Below are 18941 nucleotides of genomic sequence, written 5' to 3'. Positions count from 1 at the left end.
ACTGTCCCTGCAGGCTGCAGTCTCATACTGATTGCAGTATGGGCATATACTCTATTTTACTCGGTACTTTTAGGGGTCAAGCTCTCTATGCACTGATCAGAGTTCACTGACAATCAGAAACTATTTGTTAATGAGGGGTTTTGTATCCTCTCCCCAAGGGACTCTATGGACACAGGATTATTCTGAAACTCTGTGTGGAATAAGAGTGCCTTTTTCTGCATTATTATATTCAACTTTGCTGGTGAGTAATGCAACATTATCAAGGCATTCATAATTCTGTTACAGTCGTTGTCCACACATGGAGTTCCTCTGAAGAAGTAGCCCGCAGATTCTCACCCCGGTTCACTCCAAACTCATTTGCAGGTTCCCTGGTTGGAAGGAGGTAACTAACTGCTACTTCTCAACCAGCTCCCCAGAAACCTTTATTTTCTTCAGATACCTTGATATGGCTTCTTCCATATATGTCCCTCCTGTGGCAGACCCCAGCTGAAGGGCTGTGCCTCTTCTGCTGGCACTTCAGGACCATTCTTTGCTGTAGGTTCTGTCCTAGCTTTTCTCTCTGCAGTTTGTTAAATACATCATTTGCTACCCGATTAAGATATTTGCCTGCTCCCTTACACCTGCCAGCAGTAACATTTCTGTGCTCTATGAGCTTTAGGGGCTAGCTTGAGAGCTGAAATGTGTTTCTGGGTCAGAGCAGACAGGTATTTTGGAGGACAGCAGCAGGCTCTTATCTCACTTCAGATCCCCGCAGCATTGTTCCACCTCCAGAGAAAGATTTCCTCACGCTTCCATACTCATTCTGTGCTAGCCAGAGCCAGATTGGCACTCCTGCTCTGCAGTAATTAACCATAGTGACATCTCTTAATGCTCCTGGTGAGACATCAACAAGGATTGTAAGTGCCTGCAGTTTATGCTCTGCCTCAGGGGGCAACAAGAATGCCAAGGATCTGTCTGGTTCCTAACAAAGCCCTGCTCATGCAGGTGCTCCCAACCCACAGCTCAGGAGCTGCACCCCTCCAGGACACTGGCCATGCTGAGCCAGCTCTGGGGGGAAATCTCAAGCCACTGGCAGGTCCTTCCCCTGGCACCCCTCAGTAACACTCATGAGGGCATTCAACACCACCTCATATGAAAAAAATGGATAAAACATCTCGTACGCTGCAGTATGTGATTCTAGCTACCTGTGTGAACACACATAATCTGTTCTGTTTCACCGGCCATAAGCATTTGTAATCTACATACCTGCTGAAGTTCTTTTCCTTTGCATTACTTTCCAGAATATTGAATCCAATTGATTTTTATATTGAAGTTATCTATAGGGTAACGATAAACAAAAAATTGCAAAATGATGACGACATTAATTTCTACCTTGCCACCAACTGTCATTATCTGGGGTCTCAAGTGAAAACAACTTTGCCTTCCTCCCCAAACCCTCTCACTGCACTTGACAGGAGGCAATTTTATTTAATGAATACAGCCATACTTCAGTATAAAGGTATCAAGTGAATTATTCATGAGCTCCTTTATCTCCAAAGCATTCCAGCTGCTTTATCTCATTGTAAAATTCTAACAGAAAATTAAAGTTTTTTGTGGAAGTGCAGCTGTTGCTTTGAAAAGCATCTGTTTACCAACTAACGCTGGGAGACAGTAACATCCGCAGCTTCTGCTGTCAAGTGGCAGAAGTAAAAGACCAACAGAACTGGGCAAACAGATACACTGGAGAGAAAGGAGCATAACTGACAACATCAGCACTGTGAGGAAATCAATACTCAGATATTTTTAGGTGCCTCATTTTCTGCAATTAATGTCTTGAGCAGTACTGAAAAAAATGGAGCAGCTGAGCTTTTTTCCCCTCTATATTCTCCTTTCTTTAACATATGACTGTCCGTTACTGTGAGGTATTTCATTACAGACCAGCCCTGTCATTAGCGCATGTTGATATGTATCTTTACTCATGGGAAAACCAATATAATCAGCACGTCTATACATCAGCACAACAGTCTTTGCATTTCATCTAATTTCAGAGCTGAGATCCACATACGCTGATTCAGTTAGAAAGTGGAATTCACTGCAGACACTGTGGGCCTTATTTTTACTTCACTGACTACATGGTTACTTAAATTTACACAGATGTGCAAAAGTGTTGCAAAAGGAAAGGTTGGTCTGGGGGTTTTTTGCTTATATTTTAGTACTTTGGAAGTACAAGTAAGCTATATTTAGAAATACAGTTAAAAAATCATCATACCCTTAGAAGTCAGACCAGACTACATATAAGCAGCTTGCTGAACTTATTATAGCACTCTAGAGGTTTGTGAGAGCAGGCACACTGCAAGCTTTTGCCCTTTATTTCACCAACTACATCCTTCAACCTTGTGGAGAGAGTTCTGGTTTAAAAGACTAGTTAGCATGATTTATACTTGCACTTTGTCTTCTTTACAATCTTATTGTTAAGTATTTTCTCGTAATCATTTAATCATAAAGAAAGTTCACCTCTGTGCCTGTGCATATTTTTACAGATAAGGTCATGTCTACCAAATAGCAGCTAATCTGCTACATTCCATCACTATTTAGCAATATTAAAGAATTCATGTTTACCTTTCATTTATCAGCATTTGTGCCCATAACAGGACAGAAATAACATTGTGTAGGCTATCTTACTTGGGACGTGTCCTAAATTTGGGAGACTTTATTTCTTAATCTCAATATTTATTTTTGTGTAGGATGTTTTATCTAGAACAGTCCTAATACAATGGAATCTGTCCTTAGATACCATCTTCAGTTATCAAACCAAAGTAACATTCAAAAATGTGATCATAAATCTTAAAGGCTCAAACATAAAGATAAGGAAATACATAATCATAAAAAAAATTACTCTCTTCAGTGCAGAAGTAGATGGCAATTACTCTTAATTAATTCTGGTGCTGCTGAGATTGATATCTGGTTTATCATAGCTGCTTTGCCAACTGGATGCTAATTTCTTCCTCCTGAGCATGAAGACTTTTCTCAGCTTTAATTTAACTGATAACACAGGATTTGGCTAATAGCTGCTCTGGCAGCTATACTGCTTTTTCTCCATGTTATATATGATGCTAAATTTCACAGATGATCAGGAGAAGCTACAGGCAAGTGCTTCTTGAATTTGATCAATACTCATCTGCCCAGCTTGTAGGACAGAACTTCAGGAAATAAAAGAGGGATCAACAGTCTGATTCTTTTCCATCAGTAATCACTGGACTGCAGAAAGCAAGAAAAAACTGCTAGATTCACCAAGGAAGAAAAAATGTTTGAACAATGATGTTATGAGATAGCTGTGCACTGGCTTGAGTGACTGCACTAAGTAAAAGGTAACACCAATGGCTTCAAGTCTTCAGAAGAAAGGAACCTTTTAGACTGATGCTTTCTATCAGTGTTGTGAAGGTAGAGACAGACCAAAATAGTGCTCTCCCTGGGGACAGTCTGTGATGTTCCTTCAAACCCTTGTGGGCACCCAAGTATCTGGACAAGAGAGAAATGTGGGAAAACCACACTTCAGAAACTCTGCTTCTCACATTTATTTTAATTTTTTTTTTTAATTAGGAACATTGATAACTAAATTACTTTCCATTTCCATATCTTTGCTGAGTTTTCTCAGGATATTAGGATTTTTCTGAATCTATAGGATCATCAGGGATTACTAGAGCTGACATTTAAAAAATCCACAAAAGAGAATCTGTCCTTCTCACGAAAGACTCTGCTATCAGCAGTTATAACATTTCTCATATGTTTTTGATCTGTAAGTACTCCAGATAGCAGACTGCCTCTGAACATCTGTTCACTGCATGTCCCAGAGAGACTGGTTTTGACTGCAAATTTCAAGCATCTCTGATATTAACATGCAATACCAGCATCTTTGCTCCCCTTGCTGAAATGTTTTTAATGTGGGTAATTTAGAAGAAAGAAGAAGAAATATATTTGTCTGAAAGCTGTTAAATTCCTACATATTTTTTAAATCTTGAAGGATTTTTCAAAACTCATATCCAGTCGTCCTGCTTAACTATTCTTTTTAGCTTTCTCTTTGTATTTAATTTTCTTTCCATGGCATTTCTTAAAGCTGGAAAAGTAATTTGACTTTTTAGATTATGACTTTTCATTTAGCTGCATGCTCAGCATGCACTCTTCCATTAAAGCTTCAATGACAATTCACTAAAATAGAAAATTATATTTTAATGTTTGAGTTCAGGCCTCATCTGGCATGCTCATTTATTGCAAATCTTTGCAGTGCTTTGTATCTTACAGTAAATTTTTTGGCCATTATCCTGCACACACTTGACTTTGCAGCTGTGTGTAGCCCTGTATAAATTCAGTGTTCTTGCATGGATTTTAAAGGTAAGCAAGTCCAAAACTCAGTATAGACATACTCTGGTTTTGGCAGCAGATCTTCATACTTTATAAACTTTTTCATATTGTTTTATCCCAATATTGCAAGTTAATAAATATGACATTGACAGCATAAGCTTTTCTAGAAATGAATGCACTCTTCTGTAACTATATTAGGATGTAGACTTCATTAAAATGTATCTTGTTTACTTTGAATGACTGAATGAAAAATAAATTATCAACTGAAAAAGAAGAAACGCCCCGCCCCCACCCCCCAGACCTCTCTAAGCAACTTACTCCTTTAAATCAATGAGAGATTAAAATAGTTTAACTCTCTTTAAATCCTGCAAGTAAGGATGCTCAGTGTTTTATAACCAATACACTGGAAATGTTCCTTCCTTAAACTATCCATAGTTTTAGAGAAGGCAAGACTTGACAAATGTATATTATTTAAACCATGTGGAAAGTACAACAGTGTTCAAAAATGCTTGTCTGCTTGCTAAAAAAAGAGGGTACATACTTGTTATGAACCCAGAGATTCTAGTAGCGAGGTCTTCACTTTGGAGCCATCCTACTTTGAAATGGTTCTTCTGGGGCTTCATCAGATCCCTCTACGGCTTCCACAAAGCTACAAGACATGGACATCCGTTCACATGCAAAAGCAAAACCACCAGACACCCCTAGGAGTTTTACTTTAGAATGGCAATCTTTTGTAAAACCTTTTGTCTCTAGCTGTGCTTTTTTAGGAAAGACTAATCCTGAGTTTCACTGCAGTGTTCTTGCACCCAGACAGTGGGGATTGCAGTATCAGTTACGAGCAGGATCACAGTGTTGTAGGAAATATTTATAAAACATCTAACTGGCCAAGCACAAGAGAGTAGCTACACATCCTGTGACCCAGCTCTAATTGTTTTTCTAATATTAGGTCCAGCAGTGGTTGATGTGCCACACCCAGAGGAGTAAACAGGAAAAGCTGCATCTATTGCTTTGTTCTGCGGTGCTGTGTCACAAGGGGAGACACATGCACCTCTATGCATAGACGTCCTTTCAGACAGATCTTCTTTCTTTCTTTCTTTCTTTCTTTCTTTCTTTCTTTCTTTCTTTCTTTCTTTCTTTCTTTCTTTCTCTCTTTCTTTCTCTCTTTCCTTTCTTTCCTGGCCTTGTTGATGTCCAGTGTTACAAATTTGTGGCAATTTAGAGCTGAATATTCAAAGGTGATACCAGCCATAGATTTCAAATTATGCAGTCAGGCACAGAAGCAGGATTTTCTCATCTAAGGGGCTGTATCCTCTGATCGAAGTGAAGAGAGTCATCTAGCATTTGCAAAGAGAGGAAAGAGGAGGGAAGGTATCTTGTGGAGGGAGGTCCAGGAAGGGAAAATACAAAACACAGTGGTAAGTCACTGGCAAGGAGGATGAGAAACAGATGATAGGAAAGGTCCCAGGTCACCCAGAGCTAGGGCAGGGAAGAGTGGGATCACTCAAAGGAGGGAGATGACATAGGGCAGGGGCAGCGTGGGAGATGCTATTTACTTCTTCTATTTGAAAGATTATTCTAAAACCTGATCTCTTCTTTGTACTGTGCCACTGATCATTCTTCCAGCTAGACCTCTCCTTGTAGGTGTTGTGTTCCCATGCTTCTTCATGGGAAGCTCCATGGGAAGCTTCGCCCATGCGCAAACTATTCCTGTCATCTACATGATGCTCTGCTGAGCAACACTGGAAATCCTGTAGCTCGCACCAAAGAGCTGGTATGTCACCACAGCCCAGCCCAGTGCCGTTCACAGGGGGTAGTTTAGACTTCAGAAGGGTAACTTAGCCCTTAGCTTTCACCTGATCTTGCCAGTTTAGGCATGGGCAGCTGTACCACTTTGATTTGCAAGCTAGCAGGTCTGGCTCCTGCATGGGATCTCAGAATTTAACTGTATTGTGGAGCCTGGTTGACTTAACTGTATTGTGGAGCCTGGTTGTCTGCACAGAAAATTTGAATAACTTCTGGACCATGTAATCAAACCCTGCATTTCACCAATTTACTTCCTATTAGTCGCCGTCATCATTCCTGAAGTTGCTCCAAAGTCAGTCAGGAATAATCTCCTGATTGCTAGTCTTAACATTGAGTTTATCTGCTCCTCATCACCCTTTCAGAGCATCTGAATGCCCAGTAATTGCCTGCATCTCACAAGACTGCTGTACGATTAGAAAATATTTTCTTTGTACTACTAACAAAGAATGTCTGCAGGATTGCATGGCAAATGTAGCAAAGGTAGGAGCAGTACCAGATTTTTCTGAGTCTCACTAATATACACTCCTCAGTCACAAGGCTGTAATTTATCTTCCTTACACACACCTTCCTTCACCATAATGAGATTTCATATCTAATCTCTACACTGAATAATAATGTCAGCTGTCATCTGCCTGGAATTCTTACACTGGGGGAAAAATGAAGAACATATATAAATGGCAAAACAAATAGTATTCTAAAAATATTTATTCTTTCCTAGTCAAAACTGGCAATAAGAACTCATGTAACTAAAAATATAAGATTTTATACAGTAATTGGCATGATGTTGGCTCAATAACATAAAATGTACATATGCACAGACTAGCCTTTATTTTAGGCCTGATCCTATTCCTATTTTAAATTCTGTATTTAGATACCTCAACATCAAATCTATAACGGACCTTAAGCACATTGAGTTGCAAAGAATAAGAGCTTTTTCTCACACTGCTGTAAATGAAGAGTAACTTTGGTGAAGTTGCTGTGGCACCAGCAGAGCCCAGTGCGTGAGGAAATAAGCTGACAGTACTCCGTGAGGTGGTCAGCCAGCCTGATTCCCACCTAAAGTCTGCAAGCAGGAAACAAAGCTTGAAGAGGGGTCTTGGAAAAGCATCTTGCAAGAGGCTCCAAGGGGAGAGCAGTTCCATGGAGACATGCCATCTCGTGCTCTGTCTTTATTGTGACCCAGGTCAAGCTGTGTAATCCATGCGGGATCTGTTGTGTTCAGATCTGCAGCTCTGCCTTCTACATGAGACGGTCAATAAATTCTCTGCGTGGTACCTTCCCCTGCTTGCTGACAGGCTGGTGAGGTTTGGGCTAGCAGTGACACAGCTGTGGTCTGTGCTATTTTTCTAGTAGTTTCCTGTTTGTGGCTTCAGGGGCTCTGGTGATCAGAGGCTGTCCCTGCCACAGGATGGGTTTGCCAGAAACTGAGAAGACCTTCTTCTGTGCTCCTGAGAAACAATGCCCGACCCAAACTAATACTGCTCAGGTCTCTTGAGTTTCTTTTTCTTTGAAAGCGATATCCCAATTATCTGTTGTAATCTTGGAGTGTTGGGAGAAGGGAAAGGAGGTTCCCACATGATGGTGTAGTGGCTGTGCAACCAGGCTGCGGCTGGCATATCTCTAAGCTGTGCCACCCAGCCTCACCCTGCGCCAGGCACAGCTGCCGAGCTCTGGACAAACCCGACCTACCTTATGAGAGAGGTTATGAAGAGGTAGAGAGGCCATGGTGTGGTGCTGTGGATGAGAGATGTAGCTCTGGCTGCCAGGGAATATGAGCCAGCTGTGTGTTTCTCCATCACTGCATGTGAGATCTGAGAGTTGGAGGTTGCTATCACATTGCAGGCCAAGCTGCAGTTACAGCAGCTCTTGCATAATGAGCGATGCAGTGAAAGTACAGCCCTTCTCAAACTGATGCTGAAGGAAAAGCTATGTCGTGTGCGGATTACAAGCTTTATGGTGTGGTGCATGTTCCTGCAGAAAGTGCCTGCCACAATATTCTCTGCGATTGCAATGACATTGTTGTAGCTGTACTTGGACTGGGAAAATCAGTTGTAAATTGAATTTATTGTGGGTGTATTTCCACTGTCTGTACTAACAGCAGAAGCCGTAGCCTATTGCAGCTGATTTGTTTGTGTTTTATGTTGAGTTCATGAATTAACTAGAGGACAGGGTGGACCATTTGCTGTGTTAAAATACAGCTAGGAAAATGGCACGAGGGCGTACTGTTTGCCTTAAAGGGAACTTACTTAGGTCAAAACTGCATATGAAGCACGAGGCTGTAGTAGCAGCATTGAAAGCCCTTTTCAGTCAAAAGATTATTTCATAACTGAACACTTTGTAGAATTGTTTTCAAAGTCTGAAGGCAAAATTTTCGAGAGGGAAATTAGATGAAGGACACACAGAACAGTGAAAGTGCAGTGATTTTTTACTTAATTGTTATTTCTTCAAATGGAAAATATGCATTTTGATTTGCATTAATGGCTTCATTGTAATGATTCATGTCTGTGTGCCTTTCTGTGATTATTTTTCACTTAAGAGTGTGGTTGCAAGTAACAGTTTGTTAAAAGAAACAAGTGATGGAACATTAGCCGCCTCACTGAGCACTAAGAATTTTTCTTTAATTTTAATCTATGCTCTTGTAATAGCCCCTTCTGCCTGACACGCATTTCCCTCCTTGTCCATGAGAATACAGTTAACTTTCAGGATATATTGAAAGATCTGTCTTTCAAGTCATGTCTGTGTGTAGGAGAAGACAATCACAGGTCCTTATTTTTATTTTTTTAATTTTTATTATTATTATTATTTTTTAAAATTATTTTTAATTTTTACTGTACATGACTTCCAGGATCATGTAGATCTTCCTCTGGCAGCATTTCTTGGTTCAGGCTTTCGAGTATGCTGATGATACGACCTTCAGGAATATTGTCCTGCAATACAGTAAGGTTGGGTGTATTCTGGTTGTAACCGTGTGTTTGGATAGTTGATAAAGGCTTTCTGAAATTCCTAAATTAAAGCACAAATGATAGAGGAATTACATTTCCTAATGCTTGTTTTATTGAGTGACCTTTAGCATCCAGAGAATATGAAAGTACAAGGATAATCTTTCAAAACTACAAGCAAAATATAGCAAATGTGCACCTAAAATTTTAATTTTTTTTTTTTTAGATTTCATGTGAAGCCATTATTTAAAAAGAAAAAAAAAGGACTTTGATGTAAATTAATGGAAATGAGGCTGTACTTTTCTGGAAAGTTACCTAAAAAGCAGTGTGGTATTTTTGGCCTTGCTCTTATAAAGATGTGTGCATGGGCTTAGCCTTATGCCACTAAAGCTCACTTACATGCATAAATCTTTGTAAAAGGACTTTCTAAAAGATTCATCTAAACACAACTAGTTGTGATATCATTCTAAGTTACAAAACTTTCCTGTAACTAAGAAACTCTACATACCAGTAAATCAAGATTTTTCAAGTATTTATTGTTTGCTAGAAAAAATAATGTCAGTTATTTAAACTAGATTGAAATTTGACTTATGAAAGTATGTTTTAGATCTGTGTGTGGTCCTCCTTCCCTTCCCACACAAATAATAAATACGTGGATATTTGTCAAATATTTTATGACACCAGCTGTTATTCTCTATTATGTACTCAGCTGCTTACAGAAAAAACTGACATGAACTGCATCTTCAACAATCTGCTCAGAGAAGGCAGTTTTCACCTATGATGCCATCTAATTTTTGAAAAAAATTAATAGGCCAGACTAGGAAACTGATACTGTTTCTTGGACCTTTTTAATGCATTGGAGGTACTAACAAGCTGGAAAACAGGCAATCACATTTTACAGTTCATTAACCATTTCTCCTGTTTTTTCATAGAGATGGAACATCATGCAAGAAACAGCTTCAAGAATAATAAAGAGTATTTGCATGCTGAATTGATACATGAAACTACAAGCTTGTCAATTATATTCCAAGCATGTCTGATGCTGTGGCTGGGAGACCTGCCCCACCAGCTGCTTGTCATCAAACTCTTCTTTCATTTTGCAAAGAGAGTAAATAACAAGAATTGTTATTGGGAACAACTGGTGAGATTCACTCAAACTAATTTGGGAAAAGCTAACATGTTTTTCCAGAAAACTATTTGCCTGTGTACCGGAAGCCTCACCCTGTGATATGTGGGATGTTTTCACTGTCAATGTGAAGCAGCTGCCAGCCAGGTATCATGTCTTTTGGATCAGGACAAGCTTGACATGATCTGAACCCTAAGATACATGAAATAACATACAAATTTGAGTGAAAGGTCCTTGGCTGTACTTCTCAAATAAAAATAGTTCCCAGGATCCCCAAAATACTAAAATATTGGGAGGGATTTTTTACTGGTGATTACGTATTATACGTCGTATTATATGTCATATTTTAGACAACACTTTATCCAATGATTTCATCCTGAAAGAAAATATACCTATCATGCATATTACTACTATTCCTACTAGCACATCTTGGGAAGTAGTATTTTTTTAATCTTTTATTTACTATGACTTTGGTCTCCCACACCTGATCACACAATAGTTTGCAGGGCTGCTGTTGGCTGGGTTTAGAGTAAGTCCTTGCATTATAATTTGGGTGGAGAGGGAAGGAGGAAACGAGGACCATAGAAAGATCTAAACCATACTTTGATAAGTCAGCTTTCCATTCAGTTTACATTACTGACTTTATTTTTTTCCAGCAAACAATAATACTTGAACTGTTTTAACTTACTGATGCATAGCGTTTCTTAGTTATAGGGAAGTTTTGTAACCTGTAATGACATCACAACTTCCCTGTAAACAGGAAAGTTGAATCTCTCTTCCTATGATACTTGTAAGGCTTCTGATATCATGAAGTGCCTCTCAGTCTGAACTAATGTACCCTCACAAGAGGCTACACTAAATCATTCAAGGACTGTCAGTGCCATTGCACAAGACGCTCTGGACTCTATAGAAGTGGCTCAGGCATCCAGGGTGGGTTAAAGCTCCCTGTAAGTATTGGCTTCAGCAGAGTAACTCGGTGTGGTTGACACTGCTGAGTGCCAAAGGATGTCTGCAATTCAGAGGTGACAGGCAGACACCTGAGCACCCCCTGAATTCCCCAAATGTGTGCTCAGATCCTCATCTGAGCTGAGTAGGTGGTTCAGCTCACGCCTGTTACACCTATAAGCTCACACTTATTTGGCAGAAATAAGAGGCATGGGTTTTCCTTCCTCCTCCCTTAGCTTGTGGGGTTCACTTTAGTGTCTTGGAGATGACACACTGGAGATTACAATACGGGGGTAGACTGGTTTAAACACAGCCACTGTGTTGTTTCTGAAGAGAATGGGATGTATTGAGAGAGGAATGTAAGTTTTACAGGTCAAGAAAGAGAGAAAATTGTCCAAAGGAAAAAGTAAAAGGAAAAAAAAAAAAGCTCAGCTGTGTTTGTTTGTGTGTGTTTGCAGTAAGAGGCGTGGCTAGTAAGACAGTCTATTGTGTTCTGGGACAGTGGGTGTTTCCAGTATCTTCCTGCCGTGGTCCAGCTTAGAAATTCTAACTGGGGCTGACATATCAGCAAAGGTCAAATGGTGTCTGCTGGGGTGTTGGATATGGGAATAGTCATTGTGATGAAACATTAGCATCGCAAGTATTGAGCTGGTCAGTTATCAATGACCATCTTCAGGCACAGGAAAATGCACAATTAGCACAAATTGTTGACAATATTTTCCTTTGCTTGTCAGCGTAACACCTCTCTTGTTCAAGTACAGCTAAAAGAAAGCCATTCTTTCACAATCTCGTTTGAAGATACTATTCTATTTTCATGAGAGTCATATAGTTAAATATGGCAATAGTTAGGTGAAGCCCTATGTCATCTCCACATGGCTGGTACCATTTCCTCCGACCAGTATCTTATATCTGACTGAAGATGCAGAAAAAGGCCAGCGATGTCTTAGGTGAAGCACCAAGCAGTCAAGGGGTTGTTCACTCTCTGTTCTGCAGAGCCTTCTCAAGAGGACTCAAAGAATTTTTCTGAGCTACTATGGGTCTTTGCCACTTTAAGTTGGGCTACACGATTCAGTTTCTGAAATAGTCTTGCCCTCCTTTGAAACAGTATGTTTTAAAATGAGAAAATGCTATGACCATCTCCTGTCCTTAAAGGAACAAAAATTTCTGCATAACACTCCATCCTTAAACACAATCATCAATTATTCACCCACCAATAACAGCAGCTATCAAGCCATTCAGTGTTTCACACATTTCGAATTAGAGGAATTAAAGGGTTGCATGTTTTGTGCAGGTGGGAAGGAGACACAGATGCATGTTGTGGAGAGAATAAAGTAGTTTAAAAAAGATTTTCAAAAGAGATAACAGGTCTTGGTTAACAAGGACTGAGGTGATGAGCTAGTAAAATTTTTTTTTGTCTTTACAGACCATAAACTGATAGCAATTTTAAGTGAAGTAACCCTAACCTAATGTTTGATAGTAAAATCATTATGTAAAATTGTTACACTTGGATTTTATATTTTGCCAGAATTAATGGTAAACAAGCATATAAAAATTAAACCACATTGACTTCCTAAATGTTTTGTGTTTAGAAACGTGGCAAACAATGTTAGCTACATGTTGCTAACAGTACAGGACTGCCGGCAAATAGCTGGTAATCTGGTTTCTCCTGGGCCAGGCTGTATCTTGGCACCAAAGCTGTCATGAAGAGAACTGTTGGCTCTTCTGCGGGTCATCGGCATTCACAAGGATCACCTTCAGGTTGTTTACCTTAGTCCTTGAAACGCCCCAAAGAAAGGCGGGAGGAAAGACTCCAAAACCCACTGTGAGACCCACAGACATCCTCTTTGCTGGGATGTACCTTCCCCTCCACCTTGAGTCGTAACCTACCTGACTTTTAAAGTGGTGCTCAGCCTGTAAGGGGAACATTTACAGTGTCACTGCCGACAGAGGAGGAATAAAGAGGAATCTTTTCTCCGTAAACGAGGGGCTCTTTGCCCTTTACATTAAAGCAAAAACTATAGAGCACACACTGAGGTACTTCTCTGTCAAACTGTCATGGCTGATCCCTTAGGACACATTTCAGGGTATTGCACGATAGCATTTCCTTACTGCAAGTTCAGCAGCGGGTGGTACTTTTGGAAATGCAGCTGCTGAGGACCCATCGTGTCTGGGGAGAAACCCGAGTGCTGCTGAGACCTGTGAGCCCAGCCCCCAAAGCGGGGCAGAAGCGGGAAGCCCAGGAGGGCTGGCAGGGGCATGGCAATGATGGGCACTGGGTGGCCATGGTACGGGCCGAGGTGAGGGGGGTCACCCAGCCGCATAAGGGGTTTTGACACCTCTGCACCCGCCCGACCGCTGCGATGGGCCCCTCCATTGCCTGCAGGTCTGCCTGGTGGCATGGCAATGCTCTGACTCATGCAGCACCCAAATCCCAGCGCTGGTGACGTGAGCAGGTGGTTGGTACTTCAGGTTAAATCCAAACAAGCTAAGAAAAAAAAAAAAAGAAAAAGAAAGTAAGAAAGTAAAAAAGAAAAAAAAGGAAAAAAGAAAAAAAAGGGGAAAAGGAAAAAAGGGGAAAAGGAAAAAAGGAAAAAGAGAAGGAAAAACAAAAAATAAAAAAGGGAGAAAAAACCAATAAAAAGGCGCCAGGCGAGGGCCGGGGCGGGTGTGGGGGAGTCGTGAGGGGCCGCGGCCGGCGGGATCCTCCCGCAGGGCCGCCGGGTGCGGGGCGGGGGCAGGGGCAGGCGGCGGTGAGCGGCTCCCGGTGCCGGGTCACTGCGGAGCCGCCGCGGCGGCCGCACCGGGCGGGGGGCGGGGCTGCACCTTCCCCGCCGCAGCGCGGCGCCGCCCCATGCCCCACCTCCCCCCGCCCCCTCCCCGCCGGCGGCGGCACCCGCTGCCCGGCCGCACGGCGCTGCTGCGCCGCCCCGCCATGGAGCAGGGGCCGCCAGGGGGGCCCGCCGCCACCGGCACGGCCACCGGCACCGGCACCGGGGGGCTGCTCCTGCCGCTGAGCGAGAGCGAGCAGCAGCGCTACTCCGAGCTCTTCTCGCGGTGCTGCCCGCCCCCCGAGGCGGCCGCCGGGGGCAGCAGCGTGGGCGAGCTGTTCCGGGCCTCCCAGCTGCCCCCGGACACGCTGCACCAGGTGGGTCGGGGGGCGGCCGCCTCGCCCCCGAGTTGCGGGGTGGGGGGATACACACGGGACGGGACGGGACGCGCTCGCTCATCCCTGCGGGAGAGAGGCCGGCGTTGCCTCCGCCGGAAAGTTAGGGGCTGTGCGGCGGGCCGGTGCCGGGCCGGGCCGGGCCGTGCCCGCGGGGCCGGGGCGCGGCGGGAGTGGGGCCGAGAGCGGGGCACGTCTCCTGACGGCAGCGGCGGGGATGGCGGTGCCTGGGGCCGCTCTGCGGCCGCGCTCCTGTTTCAGCCAAGCCACGAATCCTGCCGGTATCCCCCGGTCGTGTTTCTTCGTCCTCCCGGGCGTTTGCGTACCGGGGACTGGCGGTGTGCTGTTGGCAGGGAATCCCTGGGATGGGCTTAAGGTTAGGCGCAGCCCTCGGCCGGCTGCGTGCGGTCTCTCGGTCCGGGCTGGTCATGCCATTAACTCCCTCCCAAGGGCCCCCGAATGTCATAAAGGCAGTTGTGTTCGCAGGGCTGTCAAGGGGACATGCGGTGTGCTTAGTTCCTGGGGTAACACTGACACTATTTTTAAAGTGTTGTTTCAGTGAAAAAAAAAATCGGTAGGTGAAATGACGTTGTGGCATTTCTGCGTCTGTTCCTGGGAGTGAATGTATTGAGGCAGGCAGTGAGAGGCTCTCGCACCGTCAGAGCAGCAGAGTCCCAGAAAAGGTCCCCAACAGGGGCTCTGGGGCAAAACCCTCCTTAGTTTTGAGGAGGAGCTTGGTCGGGGTGGGAGAAGGCTCGTGCCATCCCCTTTCCAGTGACAGCGAAGGACCGGACTTGTGGTTTTCACCACCTGTGGATTAGTAATTTAACTAGTGCTCTGTAGTTGCATAATACTTCTGACGATAAACTGAAGAGAGGTAGAGTATTCCTGGTTATTTTAATTTAATTTATAGGAATTCTGTTCTTCAGTAGTCTTTAGGAAGAAGAAAAAAAAGTTATGTTGAAATTGAGCTGGAGTATAGTTCTACCTGGGAACCACCTGAGAGCACTAAATTCCTCTACTGCCTTCCTGATAACTGTCAGGTCATCTCATAATGACTTACATAAATTAATGTTACACAGGTGATTCTGAACAAAAATGACGATGTTTTCATGATATTTTTCCTCTGTTACTTGCATCGTTTACCAGATCTGTAAAACAAAAATGTTACAGACCACTGTAGTGCTGCTTCGTTTTGAGCCACACTGTGGCCTTGGTCTTGCAGGTGAATTGAGAGGTGAACGCAGAGATTTTGCATAGATCTTGCACCAAGAGTAGGTCTTTTGCAAAGAGGAAGAGGAGGGCATTTAATTTCAAATAAGAAGGCATATTTAAGAAACTTGTTAAAGCCCTATTAGTAAATTTGTGTGACTTTGGTATTAGTGACTTCATTTTCCAAAGAAGTATGGAAAAAACCTCCGTATTTTTGCTAGGTAGTTCCTTATCATTTAGGTGAAATTTATTATCATGGTCTGTTTTGGGGGTTATTTTGATAGTAGTGTGTGACTTAAGCCTGGAAATGTTGGGGGTTTTTTAATGTTCTTGGTTTTTACTATTTTAGATGATTTCCAAGTGTATTTATGCTGTGAGGAGAACGTTACTGGGAACCAAGCCTGTAATTGGCTTCAGGAATATTCAGATAATAAGGCCTGTGGGATCTGGGACTGTTTCTCTTCCTCCTTCCTGCCCTCCCCATCTTGTTTATATGGCATTAATCATAGTAACGTTCTGCTCTACTGCTAGAGCGCCTGTCCTCAAAACCCACCGCTGTCAGGTATTCTTACTAACATTTACTGGGACTTAAGAAAAAAAAGAATTTATGTGCTTTAAAAAAAATGGAAGTGAGGATGTTTTAATAGGGCAAAACTCACAACATTGTTTGAGATATGTCTTTTATCGTACTCCAAAAATCCGATCTAATAATTTATGTTTAAAAAACCCTACCATTCTGACAGTTATGGGAACAAGGCACAGAGGTTCATTGTATATGTTTTCTGCTAGTGCGAGGAACACCTGTTTTGGGTAGAGGCAGCTCGTTTGGTTTAAGATGTTTTCTTTGAAATAATTGTTGACTGTGAAAGTTTTCTTTTTTTGAAGAAAAAAATGCTTTTAAAAATCCCTGTCTGTCACAATTAGTGCTTAGTATGCAGGCATCCCTACCGACTGACTGAGAAATGGTCATGCTGAGTTTTGCCATGTCAGAAGTGGTGAGATTTGGATTGGCAACCAGTTCTGCATTTCTACTAAGCAGAGCCTGCACAGTCCCGAAGGTACTTAACACCATTCCCTGGCCCTTGTGAGCTATAACAAGAGGCAGCTATGGACTTTTTGTGAACAATGTGCAATTTACAGCTTTTTATTCTTAAGGTATTCATCCAAGAGCAGTTTTACAGATCAACATGCTTCCAGAACTGGCATTTAGTGCCATGGCAAAGTCTTGAACCTGTGCTGTTATCTCCAGGATTTGTACTTGCGTAATAAGTGGGATAAATCTTAGAGAAAGAAGGAGCTTTTCCTTATGCAGTCTTTGATATTTCTTGTTGATCAGGAAGATACTCACAAGCATCATGGGAAATCTCCTTCCACCTTGCTTAACTGTAATGGCAGTGTTTGTGGTCCAGGCAAAAATCACGTGGGTGCATCCTGGCTGGAGCACTGCTGTTGATTATGACAATTTCTGTGGAAAAAGAAGTGATGCGTACTTCCAAACAGCAAACAGGCAAGGGTTTTGTTTGGTTTAAAGGTTAGTTGGCTTGATCCAAGAGGGTATTTAAATGAAAGAGGCAAGGTAACAGAGAGCAGGTAGGGAGTGTGAGAGCATGTGCCAGAAGAGGAAATGCTGGAATCAGTGGAGAAAATCCAAGAGCAGCCGGGTCAGTAGGAGCAGATGGTGTGCACCTGTGAGTCCTGGGTCTTGCTAAGGATGAACTGATTGAACACAGATTCATTACACCCAGGCTCGTTAAAGCCAGCTATTCTGCTGGGCAGTAAGGTACAGCACAAGTTGTACCTATTTAACTTTCCTGAAAGAAGGGATCAAAGAATGAACTCAGCAAGAGTTATTTCAGTTCTGGAAAAATGGTTGAATTTAGCACTAAAATTAAAAATGTCAGACACTTTACAGGACTGAGAAGGGCATGACAGGGGCAGGACAGCGTGGTTTTTGCTGACTCTATAATCATACCTCCCCCATGTACTGAAACTAGCCATATAGTGTGGTTAAAGGCAGAACCGTAAAGATTTTATTTAGACTTGTCCAAAGCCTGTGGCAGATCTTTCACCAGGGGCTTTTAAAGTGACTGTAAAATGTCTATAATCTCTTGCCTGGAAGATCTGTGCTAGAGTTGTTTTTCTTTATATTTTTCAGAATATTTACGGCAAAGGAGGAAGGAACAGACTAGTCATGCACCATGCAGTTATGTAGACTGTCAGAAACAGAAGAAACTCATCAGCACCAGCCGTATTTATATTTACCAGTGTTGGTCAGGTTGAAAACGCTGTTCCCTATGTTTTGGCTCCTAATAAAGGGAAGAACAACTGAATTTGTGCAGAGAAAAAGGAAATCCTGAAAAAGTAAATGTTTTGAACTCGCTGGGTCCACAAAAATATTGCTGAAGCAAAGGTGATCCCACAACATACTTAGTTACGTAGATCAATATCGATAGCACTTCTTACAAGGGAAGGAGGCAGGCAGAGGTGCACTAGCAGTTAGGAAGAAGAGATAAGTGACTGCATCTTGGGGCAGGAGGCACCGCTGGTGGCTGTCAGTAGATGACAGTAACAAGAGCAAGTTGTCTCTGGGGTTTCTGGCCTTTTCCTTGGAGGAATCAGTTTGATTATGCTCCCTGAGTGTTTTCGGAAGTCAATACTCCACACTAACCACTGTGCCACAAGGTGCTGATGATGGCTGGTTTACCCTGTCTCATTTTGGGCAATCAATTTGTGACCCCGTTTTGAAGCTGGCTGCAGCAATTACAGCCTCTGTTCCTGGAGTCTTGAGACCCCAAAGTGCATTTGTTATGGGTGCTAAGTACCAATGGGTTGATGTCTGCGTGGATTTCAGATAAAACAGTGCTTTATAGAGTCATCACCCCCTGATTAGCAAAGGAATTTTTCTGTTTGTTGGTATCATTGTGGTCTCTGAAGATTTTATCTTAAGAAATCAGGGAGCAGGATTGGACTCAAGATTTACACTGAAATCTCTTTTTATTAATTTCTGACTTGATTAATTTTCACTTGGTTGTCTGATGGTATCTTTACTTCCCAGTTTTATAAACCTTAATCTTATTTGTGAACTCGTGCTATCAACACAGAGATCCAATTTTCTTAAGAAAATGCATTCTTTCCTCTGCAAAGGAACGCACTGTGTTATTCTGAGCTCTAAGGATGACAAGTACTAATTGTATGATGCTGGAGCTACACAGACGCTGCATTTTTTTAGCTGGGACTCTCCTTCCAGCTCTGTGTGAATAGAGAACACAGACCAGCAATCTTGCTTTTCTTCCATGGACTTCGTGAGTTAATTTGTGTTTATCGTGACTTGTCTCTATAGTTACAACTCTACAGTTTAACCATATTTTTGTGTTCAAAAAGCAGAAGTGTGAACAGATTAAAAAAAAAAATTGCT

At 42.4% G+C, this 18941-nt stretch overlaps 1 protein-coding gene across 2 annotated transcripts in view; it reads left to right on the top strand.

Annotated features, from left to right (window-relative positions):
• The first annotated feature begins 14054 nt into the window (after positions 1 to 14054).
• Positions 14055 to 18941, top strand: part of REPS2 (RALBP1 associated Eps domain containing 2) — a 100945-nt gene continuing 96058 nt past the window's right edge. For both annotated transcript variants that reach the window (XM_074906699.1, XM_074906689.1), the window contains exon 1: positions 14055 to 14296. In XM_074906699.1, the coding sequence (XP_074762800.1) occupies positions 14084 to 14296 (213 nt within the window). In that variant the 5' untranslated portion in view covers positions 14055 to 14083. The remainder of the gene's footprint in view (positions 14297 to 18941) is intronic.

Source organism: Athene noctua, chromosome 1, assembly GCF_965140245.1.
Source record: "Athene noctua chromosome 1, bAthNoc1.hap1.1, whole genome shotgun sequence".
NCBI classification, from domain to species: domain Eukaryota; kingdom Metazoa; phylum Chordata; class Aves; order Strigiformes; family Strigidae; genus Athene; species Athene noctua.
Note: the sequence above shows the minus strand (reverse complement) of the source record. Positions and strands in the feature narration are given on the sequence as shown.